Source organism: Scyliorhinus canicula, chromosome 8 (assembly GCF_902713615.1).
Source record: "Scyliorhinus canicula chromosome 8, sScyCan1.1, whole genome shotgun sequence".
Lineage (NCBI taxonomy): Eukaryota > Metazoa > Chordata > Chondrichthyes > Carcharhiniformes > Scyliorhinidae > Scyliorhinus > Scyliorhinus canicula.
The window spans coordinates 187973789-187988569 of NC_052153.1; the positions used below are offsets into that span (position 1 = coordinate 187973789).

Here is a 14781-nt window from a genome sequence, read left to right on the forward strand (position 1 = left end):
CAAAACCCTGCAATGCAAGAACATCTAACAACAGTATTCACAAAAACACATCAGTATCAATGAATGCCCCACAGATCAGTTAAGAAACGCAAGGATGGGGGCAGCCCGGTGGCGCAGTGGGTTAGCCCTGTCGCCTCACGGCGCGGAGGTCCCAGGTTCGATCAATGCTCTGGGTCACTGTCCATGTGGAGTTTGCACATTCTCCCCGTGTTTGTGTGGGTTTCGCCCCCACAACCAAAGATGAGCAGGGTAGGTGAATTGAACATGAAATTGCCCCTTAATTGGAAAAAAATGAATTGGGTACACTAAATTTATATTAAAAAAAAGAAATGCAAGGATGCTATTTATTTAGTTCTCCATTCGAGTCCAAGAGGAGGCAAGCGTACCCGGACAGCAGCACAAGCCAGTTTGCAAGTTACAGATGACTTATCCTTCAGAGTTTTCTGGAGTAAAGGCACGCAATCGTCCAAAGAGACACCGTATCCTGTAAAAGAACAGACCGGAAACAGGCACCTTACTAACATGTTTTAGGAAAAACTGCTGCAATAACTTGCATTTCTATATACGGTATCACCTTTGATCGAAGGCCCCCGACCTTGGCTGGAGCCAAGCAGTGGCAGGAGTGAAATTTCAGGGAGGTTAAAGAGGTGAATTTTTTCAATTTTTAAAAATTAATTTACGGGATGTGGGCATCGCTGGTTAGGCCAGCATTTATTGGCCATCACTAGTTGCCCTTCAGAAGGTGGAGGCGAGTTGCCTTCTTGAACCGCTGCAGTCCTTCAGGTGTAGTTACACCCACTGTGCTGTTAGGGAGGGAGTTCCAGGATTTTGTCCCAGAGACAGCAAAAGACAGGCAACATATTTCCAAGTCAGGGTGGTGAGTGACTTGGAGGGGAACCCCCAGGTGATGGGATTCCCATGTACCTGCTTCTCTTGCCCTTCTAAATGGTAGTGGTCGTGGGTTTGGAAGGTGCTGCCTGAGGTATCTTGGCAAGTTACTGGAGTGCATCCTGTAGCTGGTACACACGGCTGCCACTGTTCGTCGGTGGTGGAGGGTTTGAATGTTTGTGGAAGGGGGAGCAATCAAGCGGGCTGCTTTGTCCTGGATTGTGTCAAGCTTCGAGTGTTGTTGGAGCTGCACTCATCCAGGCAAGTGGAGAGTATTCCATTACACTCCTGGCTTGTGCAAAGGAGGGTTTTGATGGTGAGGAAATTGTGGCAAGATGGAGTGGCCTCAGAGGTGACTAAAAGTTTGCTGCCAGTGGCAGAACAGTTGGAGGAAACATTCACAATGGACCCAAGTTAGGACTGTGGAGGGCAGCAAGTGAGAGAAAAGCACGTAGAGGAGCGATCTCTGAATTAGTAGATAACCATTCTAATCTTCCTCCCTCGACTTTACTCCCACAAGCTCCATTTACTACTTTCCAACTCCAGCCCTCTCCCTAGGAATAAGTGAGAATTAGTCAGACTGTTTGCAAACCTGGTGTCGGACTTGACTCAGGGGAGCCACATTCCTGCTCCATTACTGAGACTGCCTAGTCCCACCTCTGTGACATCAAACAAGTCCACACTGCCTCAGTTCATCTGCTGGTGAAACCCTCATTCATGCCTTCAAAACACTGCTGCTGTCTTAACTCGCAGCAAGTCCCATTCCCTTATCAGCTCTGCATTCATCAACTTACATTGGCTTTGTCCTTTCCCATCTAGGCAATCTTCTCAAACACCACAACCCACAATGATACCTGCGCTCTAATTCCAGCCTCTTGTTCTTTATTATTCACTCAAGGGGCTGGTTTAGCACACGGCTAAATCGCTGGCTTTGAAAGCAGACCAAGGCAGGTCAGCAGCACGGTTCAATTCCCGCACCAGCCTCCCCGAACAAGCGCCGTTATGTGGCGACTAGGGGCTTTTCACAGTAACTTCATTTGAAGCCTACTTGTGACAATAAGCGATTTTCATTTCATTCAAGGGGGATTCTCTCTCGAGAAGGTGGTGTTGAGCTGCCTTCTTGAATGGCTGCAGTCCATGTGGTGTTACACCCACTGTGTTAGGGAGGGAGTTCCAGGATTTTGACCCAGCGACAGTGAAGGAACGGCGTTAGGCGTTAACTTCCAAGTTAGGATGGTTGCAGTTTGATGGGGAACCTCCAGATGGCGGCGTTTCCAATTTTAACCGCTCCACCATTGGTGACCATGCTTTAAGTTGCCTGGGCCCTAAGCTCTGGAATTCTCTCCCCACGGTTCCAGTCTCTCTCTACCTCACTTTCCTCCTTTACTTCAAAACTGCATCTTTGCCCAGGTTTCGAGTCACCAACTTGATTACCTCCTTCTGTGCCATGATGCCATACTTTGCTTTATAATGTTCACATGAAGCGCCACGGGACATTTTATTACATTAAAGGTGCTATATAAGCTTGTTGCTCCAAGTTTTAAACTGGGTCCATGAAGATACTTAATTGAAAAGGCAATAGAGCTTCTAACCTTTACATCTGGGATCAACATGCTGCAATGACAAGCAGAAGTTAATTTACACAGTATTACACGGAACCTACAGCAGAAACAGGTCCCTCAACCCAACTGGTCAATGTAAGAAGTCTTACAACACCAGGTTAAAGTCCAACAGGTTTGTTTAAAACACTAGCTTTCGGAGCACAGCTCCTTCCTCAGGTGAATGCAGAGGTATGTTCCAGAAACATACATACATATATATATATATATATATATATATAAAATAAAGTCAACGATGCAAGACAATACTTTGAATGCGAGCATTTGCAGATAATTAAGTCTTTACAGATCCAGAGATAGGGGTAACCTCAGGTTAAAGAGGTGCGAATTGTCTCAAGCCAGGATTGTTGGTAGGATTTCGCATGCCCAGGCCAGATGGTGGGGGGTGAATGTAATGCGGCATGAATCCAAGTTCCCGGTTGAGGTCGCACTCATGTGTTCGGAACTTGGCGACAAGTTTCTGCTCGGCGATTTTGCGTTGTCGCGCGTCCTGACGGCCGCCTTGGAGAACGCTTACCCGGCGATCAGAAGCTGAATGCCCTTGACTGCTGAAGTGTTCCCCGACTGGAAGGGTCGCCAAAGTACCACGCTTCGGGACATCCTTTCCTGCAGCATATGATTGGCTGCAGGAAAGGATGTCCCGAAGCATGGTACATTGGCGAGACCATGCAGACGCTGCAACAACGTATGAACGGACATCGCGCGACGATCGCCAGGCAGGAATGTTCCCCTCCAGTTGGGGAACACTTCAGCAGTCAAGGGCATTCAGCCTCTGATCTCCGGGTAAGCGTTCTCCAAGGCGGCCTTCAGGACGCGCGACAACACAAAATCGCCGAGCAAAAACTTATAGCCAAGTTCCACACACGAGTACAGCCTCAACCGGGAACTTGGATTCATGTCGCCTTGGCACCAATGATGAAGAGAGGCAGAGATGGAATTAAAAGAGATTAAATTGTCTATTTACCTGTGGCGCCTCGTACTGCGGCCAGCCAATTTTCTGGATTAAAGCGAGTCTTGGTCAGAACTGAGTGAATGAATGTTGAAGCAAGGAGGGCAGTGGCGCCTCTTATCTGTGGATCTCCATGGTCAACATACTTCAAAATATCAGAAATGCATTGTTCCTCTGCAGAATGAAAAGAATCAAAGATGCATATTGTACCTCTGTGACTTATTCACATAATACAAACTCTTAAAAATACTGGAAATGATTAACGCTTATTGATCTGCTGTGTAAGACACCATTTGGTGTAGGGGCACTACACTAGTGTAGCGGCTAATGCAACTGGATGCAAGCCATCCATAGGATGGGAGTAATAACCCACAGTGTGCAAGCTCAAATCCCATCATGGCAGGTTGAGGATTTTTATTCAGTTTGGGAAAAAATCTGATTTTGCCATCAGTAAAGGAGGTTGGCAGACTGTCAAAAACCCGAATGATTTCTCAAACGTACTTTCGTGGAACAATCCAGATATTACCCAGTCTGAATGCTATACAGTCTCCAGCAATATAGGCCGACTCTTTAGCTCTTCTCGTATGTATCAAACTGCTTCAGTTTAAGAAGACAACCCTTCTCAACTAGGGATGGGCAATAAATGCCAAACCCGCCTGGGGCGCTCACGTCCCGATATTGAGTAAAGGAAAAAGACATTTTGTGGGCATACCTTTCATCTGTTCAGACTTAGACTTCAGCTTATGCAGCATATCTGTAGCTTGATGAAAATCAAGTGCACTTTTGCAAGCTCACTTTCGTTCAACATTCAGAAAAGTGACTCGCGTCACCACTGTGAAAACTCTCACATCCCACTTTCAAACTTTTCATTTCATTCCCCCACTGGTGGATGACAAGCCCACATCTTGAGCACATTTGAGAATTATCTCAGTGGCTGCTTCATCTTCTGGAAATACACAAGGAGGATGCTGGCTAAAGACCAGTCACCACTCACATTAGCCAGCCTCTCCTCTGCCAGATGGCCTTGCTAGCATTTACTGCTTAAATGCCAGGATTTCCAGCACCTGCAGTCATTTCTTTCTCTATCACGAGACAACAAACAATTTTATATTCTTTCCATGGAATCTGGGCGTCGCTGGCTGGGCCAATCCCTTATGTGTTGCCAATCCCTAATTTCTCTTGAACTTTCTATTTTGCTTTTGTGTTGGATCAATGCTGTGAGCTCATAGGAATTGGTCAATTGTAAAAAGACTAAGGTCCACCTAGCGAGGCCATTTTTGAGGGCAAGAGGACAGTCAACCACTTTGCTGTGTGTCTGGAGTCACATGTACATCAGACGGCAATTTTCTTCCCTAAAGGACATTGGTGAACCAGATGGGTTTTTCTGACAATCGATGCTAATTTCATGGTCACCATTAATGAGACAAGCTTTTAATTCCAGATTTCTTCATTTAATTTAGATCCCACCTCGGACCCATGTCTCCAGAGAATCAGCCTGGGCCTCTAGATTACAAATCCAGTGACATTACCACCACACCAACATTTCTCCCTAAATTGCAGCTCAGGTTTCCCGAAAGAACTGCCAAATGTATTTACAAACTGGAATTTGCAACAAGGATTTAAAAGTTTTACTTTGAAATTACCTAATAAATTAAAAGGGCATTCGCACCAAGCTTCCAAAATTCCTTATTTTAAAACTGGACACCACAGGGAATCCAAGGATTGTTCGTTATTAGTGGCCCAGCAACCTCTGCTGGAAGTGAGTATGTGTCTATCAAGGGAGAGCCCTCTGCGATGCCACCAGTAGAGCAGAGCCTGCTGACACTCAAATAATTAAGTCTTGCATGCAACAAATAATTGGGCTAGAGACACACCATACTCCATGACTGCCCCATACTCTCCAATAAGGGAGCCATCAGCAGGGGCATAGTTCACAGTAGATGACAATGAAGGCAAATACATGATAGACATTCAAGAGGAAAATAGTGGAAAATAATGTTGGAAATCTGCGGAAAGAAAACAGATTTAATGTTTCAGGGATGTTGACCTTTCATCAGCTCTGACAACAGATTTTGTTTTCTTTTATTAAAATTTAGATTACCCAATTATATTTTCCAATTAAGGGGCAATTTAGTGTGGCCAATGCACCTACTCTGCACATTTTTGGGTTGTGGGGGCGAAACCCACACAGACACGGGGAGAATGTGCAAACTCCAAACGGACAGTGACCCAGAGCCGGGATTGAACCTGGGACCTCAGCGCCGTGAGGCAGTTGTGCTAACCACTAGGCCACCATGGACAACAGATTTTTGATCTGAAACATTACACTTCTTCCTCTCCACAGATACTGCCAGACCTGGTGAGTATTTCTGGCATTCTCTGTTTTATGTGACATGGCAGACATTGTCCATTACAAACCTCAAATAGTGTAATACCTGGTGAGTTTGGTGTGGGAGGGGGATTGTGGGCAGAAATACGGAGGAGCAGAAGGGAAAGGGGAGAAAATGCAAAAGAAGGGAATGGGGAGGAAGGAGGTCAGGTCAGTGTGAATGAAGAATTGAAGGATGAGGATGATTGTGGGGAGAAGACACTTTTTACAGATGCACCATAGAAAGCATCCTATCTGGCTTCAGCACAGCCTGGTATGGCAACTGCTCGACCCAAGACCGCAAGAAACTTCAGAGAGTCGTGAACACAGCCCAGTCCATCACATGCACCTGCTTCCCATCCATTGACTCCAATGGATGGGCAATCCGTTGCCTGGGGAAAGCGGGCAGCAGAATCAAAGACCCCTCCCACCAGGCTTACTCACTCTTCCAACTTCTTCCATCGGGCAGGAGATACAGAAGTCTGAGAACACGCACAAACAGATTCAAAAACAGCTGCTTCCCCGCTGCTACCAGACTCCTAAACAACCCTCTTGTGGGCTGACCGGATTAATACTACACTCAATGCCGGTGTCTATGTACTTACATTGTGTACTACCCTATTACGTATTTTCTTTGCATGTACTAAATGATCTGTTTGAGCTGCTCACAGAAAAATACTTTTCACTGTACCGCGGTACACCTGAGAATAAGCAAATCCAAATCCAGAAGGGGGAGAGAGATAAAGGCAGAGGTGGCAGCGGATGAAGATGGGAGTCTGAGCGATAATGGCGGAAAGGATTAGAAGGAAAGAGAGATGTAGGCAAAGGTGGTGGGGACAAAATGGTCATTTCCCACATTTAATATACAACAGATAAATACTGATGCACCAATTCTGCAATGATAAAAGACGGTTTTCCTTTGTGTAGCTGGCACACTCTTTCAATGTCAGGAGATCGCACTGTAACAAGTAGACCAAGTGTCGCTGATAGAAACATTTCAATCCTTTCCATTACCTTGACTCTCTAAAACTTCAAGTGGGGTCCTGTACAGTTTATTGAAGAAAGCTTCAGGGTGAAGCCCAATAGCAGTTCCAACACAACTCACTGCCAGTGCTTTGACACTGACCCTCACTTCTCTGTCGGGGATAAGACCTGTATCAAAGCAAAGTCCAGAATGACAGTCAATATTCCACAGTACAACAAAACAACCCAATGTTCAAGCCAGCCAAATTTATGGTTGCTTACCATTCTTCTGTCCCGTTAAAAGAAAAGATGCAGTAAGGAGGCGAACACAATGGATCAAAGGGGCAGCATTCTCATCCGTGTAATGGCCAATGTCTCCCTTGATCCGGCAAGGCTGCTTTTGGACATAAATAGATAGGTGTACAATTTCTGCATGTATACAATCAAACACTTCACTCTCCCTGAGCACATTGAGACATGAGGTATGCCACTAGTGGCCCTTTCTAGTCACTCAGCTGGTTGGGGTTAGCAGAGCTGTTCTGATCAGAGAGGCCCCATGTTCAATCTCCCATTTGTCTTATCGTCGATCACAGCCACAGGGGCATTAATTGGCCTCAGTGTTACACAGGAGAGATTTGGTCAGGGTTTGCACTCCCACTCACCAGCCAGCAATCTCTGCTGATAGACAGTACGTGGCTATCAAGTGAGAGCCCTCTGCAATGCACCAGTGGAGGGGGGCCGGCTGACACCCAAGTAATCAAGGCTTCCATCTAAAAAATGAACAGCTTAGCAGAGATCCATGATCCACAATGCTGCAGGACATGGAATCGGTCTGCAGACATCCACTTGTAAACAGCAACCCAACATCAGGGTCAAAACCCACAATTCCAACCCCTGACAATGGCAAAGTTCAATAACTGCACAGGTTCCACCCAGGGTAGGAAAAACAATAAGATTCTTGGCAGTTGCACTCCACCTGGAAACACCCATGGTAAACTCCCAAAGATAAAGCTGGAAAACAAAATGATTATACGGAAAGGTGCACAGTAACAGAAACTTACTAAAAACATACAGAATGCAACAATTTTGATAATAAATTAGTCCTGGGGTCATTACAACACAGAAGACGACCATTCAGCCCATCAAGGTCATTCAAATGAGCAAATGGGTCAAAAAAATCTTGCAGGTTTATTAAATCCAAGAATAAAATATAATAGGAAAATGCCACATAGATGCAAATTATTTTGTGTCGGCCATAAAACTGGAGAAATAAACTGAATTTACACAACAACTGTCACATCCACAGGGTATCCCTCAGTGATTAACGTGCAATGAATTACTCTCTTTTTTTGTGCAGTCCTCTATGTTCAGCAAATGTGTTTGCCAATATGCGCAGAGCACGGTCCCATCATCATGATATATGGCCAGTTCACCACCTTTTGGTGATGTTGGTGGAGTGAAGAATGCTGCCACATAGTGAATTAGGAACTTCCAGGGCAGCACGGTGGCACATGAGTTAGCATTGCTGCCTCACGCCACCAAGGTCCCAGGTTCGATCCCGGCTCTGGGTCACTGTCCGTGCGGAGTTTGCACGTTCTTCCCGTGTTTGCGTGGGTTTCGCCTCCAAAAGATGTGCAGGGTTGGTGGATTGGCCACGCTAAATTGCCCCTCAATTGGAAAAAATAAATTGGGTACTCTAAATTTTATTTTATTTATTTATTTTTTTTTAAAGGAACTCCTGTGGCACACGAACAGGCAGTAGGTTCAAAGTCTCATCAAAAAGTGGCACCTCCAACAATACATCAATCTCTCGGCACTGCCCAATGCAGCCGAAATGATGCATTTGGATCCTAGAGTGACGTTCGATCCCCCAACTTTCTGACTGGATGATGCGTTGCACAAATTCATGTTTTGGATTGATGACTGTCCATCAGAACTGGTGATAACATTATAATCTGAAACTTTAACTCTGTTTGTCTCTCCAGGGATGAGTACTACCAGAATTTTCTGTTTTTGTTTCAGATTTCCAGCATCCTGCTTTTATCTGCAAGTTTCACGTCTTTTAAATAATTCGGCCTCACACTCGCCACATTATACTTCCATCTGTCACCTCGCAACCTGTTCACTTAACCTGTCTATAAATCGCCCTACAGCTGCTTGTGCGCTCCTCACAGCTCAAATTCCCACTTAGCTTTGTATCATCAGCAACTTAGATTCATTCACAGATTCTTTGTCGAAGTCATTAATGTTGATTATAAATAGCAGAGCTCCTACCACAGATCCTGCAGCACTCCACTAGTTACAGACTGCCAACTTGAAAATGCCCCCTTCTCCCTGCCCTCTATGCCCTTTTCATTAGCCAATCCTTTATCCATGCTGATATGTTACCCCCCACGCCACGAGCCCTATCTTGCATGCTAACCTTTTGTGTGGCACCTTATCGAATGCCTTTGGAAATCCAAGTACCTTTATTCATTTTGACGGGAAAACCTGCTACATGGCTCCACCATTCAGTGTAACACATGCACTGAAGGGAAACTTTCTGTGGCTCCAATATGCCAAAGTGTTAGAGGCTGAGACTTGTTAAAGAGAAGCCCTGTAAACAGAAGGTTCACAGAAAACTTCAGGTCAAAGTGAAGGGCACAATATGCAACTGCAAATGCGATTTGAAATGAAAATGAAAATCGCTTATTGTCATGAGTAGGCTTCAATGAAGTTACTGTGAAAAGCCCCTAGTCGCCACATTCCGGCGCCTGTCCGGGGAAGCTGGTACGGGAATCGAACCGTGCTACTGGCCTGCTTGGTCTGCTTTAAAAGCCAGCGATTTAGCCTTGTGAGCTAAACCAGCCCCTTTTGAATTCCCAAACCAGTCACATCTGCAAGTTATTTGCCTAAATTTCCTAGCTGTATGCAATCAGTCGATTTACCAATTGTGATGATACTCCACTCCTCTTCCCATCTGAACCCCTTGTGCTCCTCTCCAACTCCTCTATCATGTTCCCTGTTCTAGTGTCAATGTACTACACTGTCACTTCACTGGGTCAGAAGATTATTTAGTTTGCAACACATGATAAGGCTGGAGTTCAATCTGGGCTGGTACACCATGCTGGGGGACTGCTGCACGATTGGAAGGTGCCATTCCATGGATACCCTGTCTATCTGCCCCAACAGATGTTATCCATCACCTGGCACTCTCCTAAAGAGTACAGAATCTTTCAGCACCCTGGCCAACAAGCCTCGCAAAACCAACAGCACCAAAACAAAATTGATTAGCAAGCAACAATGAAATGAACAGTCAGACATCATTTGCATGTAAATATCTACATATCTAGGGCTGAACATCAAAATATAATGCATTATGCTCAGCAATTTAAGACTTTTTCCACAATAATAAATGGATCAAATTTATACAATGATAAGCAGCCGCCTAACTGAGGCACAAAATATAAGGGCAGGGAGGCTACGCTGAAACTGTATAAAACACTAGAAAGTCCACTGCTGAAGTACTGTGTGCATCTCGGGTTACTGCACTTGGTGCAGAGAGAATTAATTTTTAAAATTCATTCATGGGTTGTTTGCATCGCTGGCTAGGCCGGCATTTATTGCCCATCCCTAATTTACAACTGTGTTGCCGGGACTGGAGAATTTGACTTACGAGGAAAGACTTGATAGGTTAGGGTCATTTGCCTTGGAACAAAGGAAACTGAGGGGAGATTTAAGCGTATAAAATTAGACAGTTTGGAAAAGGAAGGCCCTATTCTCCTTGGTTGAGGAACCTGCAATTGGGGGGATAGATTAAGGATGAGGTCGGTCAGATGGGATCTAGGGGGAATTTATTTTCAACCGGAGGGTCATGGGGATCTGGAATTCACTACCTGAAAGCGTGATAGAGGCACAAACCCTCATTAACATTAAAAAGGTACTTAGAGATGCACTTGAAGGCTATATGGAGCAAGAGCTGGAAAGTGGGATTAGGTTGAATGGCTAGTTGCCAGTTAGTGTGGACAAGGAGGACAGAATGGCCTTGTTCCATGCTGTAAACGTACATGATCTTTGATTCAATGAGCCGGAAAACGGGATAAGCACTGAAGCAGGGAACGTCTAGTAAGACCGGCACAGTGGGCCAAATATCTTGAGTCTGCAATTCCAGGCTTGATAGTTTTCTAGACCCAAGCTCAAAACCTTGCATGGTGTGACCATTACACAGAGAGAACTGAACAGAGCACTGAAATTGAAACGTCTGCCAAAATCAAACTGCAAGACGGAACACTTTTGAGTGTGGTCCTCAGCTTGTCACAGCAACTTCACATCGGCAATGGCAGTCAGGAAATTAACAACAGGGAATCTATATAAACATATTTGCTTGACTGAAGGTGAAAGAATATGGAAAATAGGTCTGTGCGCCGCACGAGCCTCTTCCAGCCTTGCTTCATCTCAATCCATCAACAGAAAATTAGCAGGGTGTTCAGTCAATTGTGTCCCTGCGTGGGACACCTGGCTAACTTATTCTTTTTCTCTTTCCACAGGAGCTTCCTGACCAGATTTTCTCCAACACAACATATTCTTAATTGTTGGCGCAGTCTGGCTTGATCACTTTGTCCAGTCGTCCATTTCATTGTTGGAAATCTGTTGTAATCAATCATGTAACCATGTTGCTTGGTCCTCGACCCTTTCAATAACTGGAAACAGTCCGATTCTATTTACACTGCCCCTAACCTTTCACAATTTTAAACATCGCATAACCTCCTGTTCTAACAAAAAAAGGTTGAATTCTTCATCCGTCTTGTTTTTTTAAATTTCCAGCCAAACACCCGATCTGCACCACACCTACTTTATTGCCTTAACACAGGGGTGGGCAAACTTTTCCGTGCAAGGGCCACATTCAGAAATTCACAATTCACAAAGGGCCGCATAGTATATTAAGTAAAATAATTACTTCACCCGGTTATGATTCTGGGCGCCTCATATAGAACATAGAACAGTACAGCACAGAACAGGCCCTTCGGCCCTCGACGTTGTGCCGAGCAATCATCACCCTACTCAAGCCAACGTATCCACCCTATACCAGTAAGTAACCCAACAGCCCCCCCCCCCCCCATTAACCTTAAAAAAAAATTAAAAAAAAAAAAAAAAAATTAAAAAAAAATTTTTTTTTTTTTTTTTAATGACTTGGTGGGCCGCAGAAATACCTTTGGCGGGCCGCATGCGGCCCGCGGGCCGTAGTTTGCCCACCCCTGCCTTAACATCTTTCATATAGTGTAGGATCCCAAAACTGTACACAGTACTTCTAACCTTGGTCTTCACATAAATGCAAGATTACATCTCAAAATACACAATTGTCAACAATGCAGCACGTATGCATCGATAACACCTTATTGCTTGCCTCATGCTCCGTTTAAACAAAACACTACAAGGGTGAACTTGTTGAGCTATGTTGGGTTGACACATTGGCTTCAACTGCCTCAAGTTGTCCCCCGCGTTTACGTCATCTATCCAACCTTCCCCCTTGGCTGCTGGGAGAATGGGCACCAGCAGTCTTCAAGTTCCCCAATTCCCAAAGTTCAGCTTCTGAATTGACCTCAAAAGAAAAACTACTGAAGGTTATATTTAAGCTTTGATTATTTTGGAGAGCATACAAACTCCTCAAATGTGGGCTATAATAAAATCTAGTTGAATAGGGGCACTGTCCTGACCTCAAGGTCACAAGCAAACCTTACTTTCCCATCCAGCACTGTAAGAAGCCAATTAGGTTACTCTGTGTGAAACGTGTAAAAGTTAACGTCCTTTGTGATGCTCTCCAAGCATTTTCACTGGGCAGCTCTGACGTGACTGACTGTACCCGCTTCACATTTAGCACGTCGGATGGACTTTGCCACCCAGGTTGAGAGGGTTGTTAAGAAGGCGTACGGTGTGTTAGTTTTTATTGGTAGAGGGATTGAGTTTCGGAGCCATGAAGTCATGTTGCAGTTGTACAAAACTCTGGTGCGGCTGCATTTGGAGTATTGTGTGCAGTTCTGGTCGCCACATTATAGGAAGGATGTGGAAGCATTGGAAAGGGTACAGAGGAGATTTACCAGGATGTTGCCTGGTATGGAGGGAAGATCATATGAGGAAAGGCTGAAGGACTTGAGGCTGTTTTCGTTAGAGAGAAGAAGGTTAGGAGGTGACTTAATTGAGACATACAAGATGATCAGAGGATTAGATAGGGTGGACATTGAGGGGCTTTTTCCTCGGATGGTGATGTCCAGCACGAGGGGACATAGCTTTAAATTGAGGGGAGATAGATATAGGACAGATGTCAGAGGTAGGTTCTTTACTCAGAGTAGTAAGGGTGTGGAATGACCTGCCTGCAACAGTAGTGGATTCGCCAACACTAAACGCATTCAAATGGTCATTGGATAGACATATGGACGATAAGGGAATAGTGTAGATGGGCTTTAGAGGGGTTTCACAAGTCGGCGCAACATCGAGGGCCGAAGGGTCTGTACTGCGCTGTTATGTTCTATGTTCTAAGAGGGTGGATCCAACAGCATGTCACAAGACCCGGGAACAAAGGTAGTAGGCTCTTCTATCATTCCAGCTGATCTTGAAGAGCCATGCACCAACTACCTGCATTGATAAAATGGTAAAGTGTCCCAAGGTGCTTCACAAGAGCATAGTCTGAAAGATTTAGATACCAAGTTACACTAAGATGATATTAAGTTAGCACTGCTGCCTCACAGCGCCGAGGTAACAGGTTCGATCGCGATCCTGGGTCACTGTCCATGTGGAGTTTGCACGTTCTCCCCGTGTCTGCGTGGGTCTCACCCCCACAACCCAAAGATGTGAGGGGTAGGTGGATTGGCCAAGCTCAATTGCCTCTCAATTGGAAAGAATGAATTGGGTGCTCTAAATTTATTTTTTAAAATATGATATTAAGAACAGGTGACAACAAACTTGGTCAAATTTTAAGAAATTAACGGAGGGGAGTGAGGTACAGAAGAGGAATAGCTTAGGGAGGGAATCCCACAGTCTAAGACTTCGGCAGTTGAAGGCACAGTCATCAATGGGTCAGAAGAAATCAGGAATTTTCAGGAGGTCAGAAATGGAGCAGCAATCTCAGGCAAACGCAGTCTCAAGATTACTCAAATAGGATGGGACAAGGCCAAGGAGGGATTTGAACACAAGGATAAGAATTTGAACTGGCGTAGGTCAAGAAGCACTGGGGTGATGGGTGAACTGCATTTAGTGAGTCAGAATTCAGGCAGCAGAGTTTTGGATGAGCTGCACTGTACAGAGGGGGTATATAGGAGGCTGGCCAGGTCAAGTCTGGAGGAAGCAAAAGGACAGATGCAGCTGTCATCTGCACTCCAACACAAAAACACTTGGGCTAGTAACTTAAGTCAGGCTTCCGGTGTGATTTGATCTACTGCAACACAATATAAACAGATTATTTGTATGATCTGGGGTAATATATATCAATAAAAATAGCATTGAAAAACAGTGCAACTTTGGAAAGCACAAAAGAGTACAAATTTATTCATAGCACTGATGCTGAATAGGGCTTACAATCAAAACTAATTCAATTATGGCAACTTTCACTCATACAAGGGACTGAACCGCTTTCTGAGCTGTAAGTGCATCATGTTATATTAAATTATACTCCTAGTGTATAATCCTAAATTGCAGAACGAGGATGATTTATAGAGACATTGAGTCAACATAGACGGTAACCATTTGGCCCATCAAGTCAATCCCAGCTCTCTGCAGTCCCATGCCTCTTCTCTACCCTCATAGCCCTGCAAGTTTAGCTCCTTCCAGTGCTCTTCCAATTTCCTTTTCAAATCATTAATTGTCTCAGCTCCCGCCCCCCCCTCGTAGGCATTATTATTCACTGTTGAAAAGTTCTTCCTCACTTTCCCTTATATATTTTGCCCAAAACCTTAAATCTGTGTCCCCTAGTTCTTGTATCATCAGCGAATGAGAATTGCCTACCTTATCCACACCTGTCATAA

The 14781-nt window shown here is 44.8% G+C and overlaps 1 protein-coding gene across 10 annotated transcripts in view; it reads right to left on the reverse strand.

The window, feature by feature from the left end:
• Positions 1-14781, reverse strand: part of htt (huntingtin) — a 256270-nt gene that overhangs the window by 146431 nt on the left and 95058 nt on the right. For 6 of the 10 annotated variants that reach the window (XM_038805852.1, XM_038805859.1, XM_038805860.1 and 3 more), the window contains 4 exons: positions 7070-7184; positions 6839-6976; positions 3472-3630; positions 387-484 (listed from right to left, as the gene is read on the reverse strand). In XM_038805852.1, the coding sequence (XP_038661780.1) occupies positions 387-484; positions 3472-3630; positions 6839-6976; positions 7070-7184 (510 nt within the window). The remainder of the gene's footprint in view (positions 1-386; positions 485-3471; positions 3631-6838; positions 6977-7069; positions 7185-14781) is intronic. The other 4 variants (XM_038805861.1, XM_038805856.1, XM_038805858.1 and 1 more) reach the window with 1 other exon arrangement.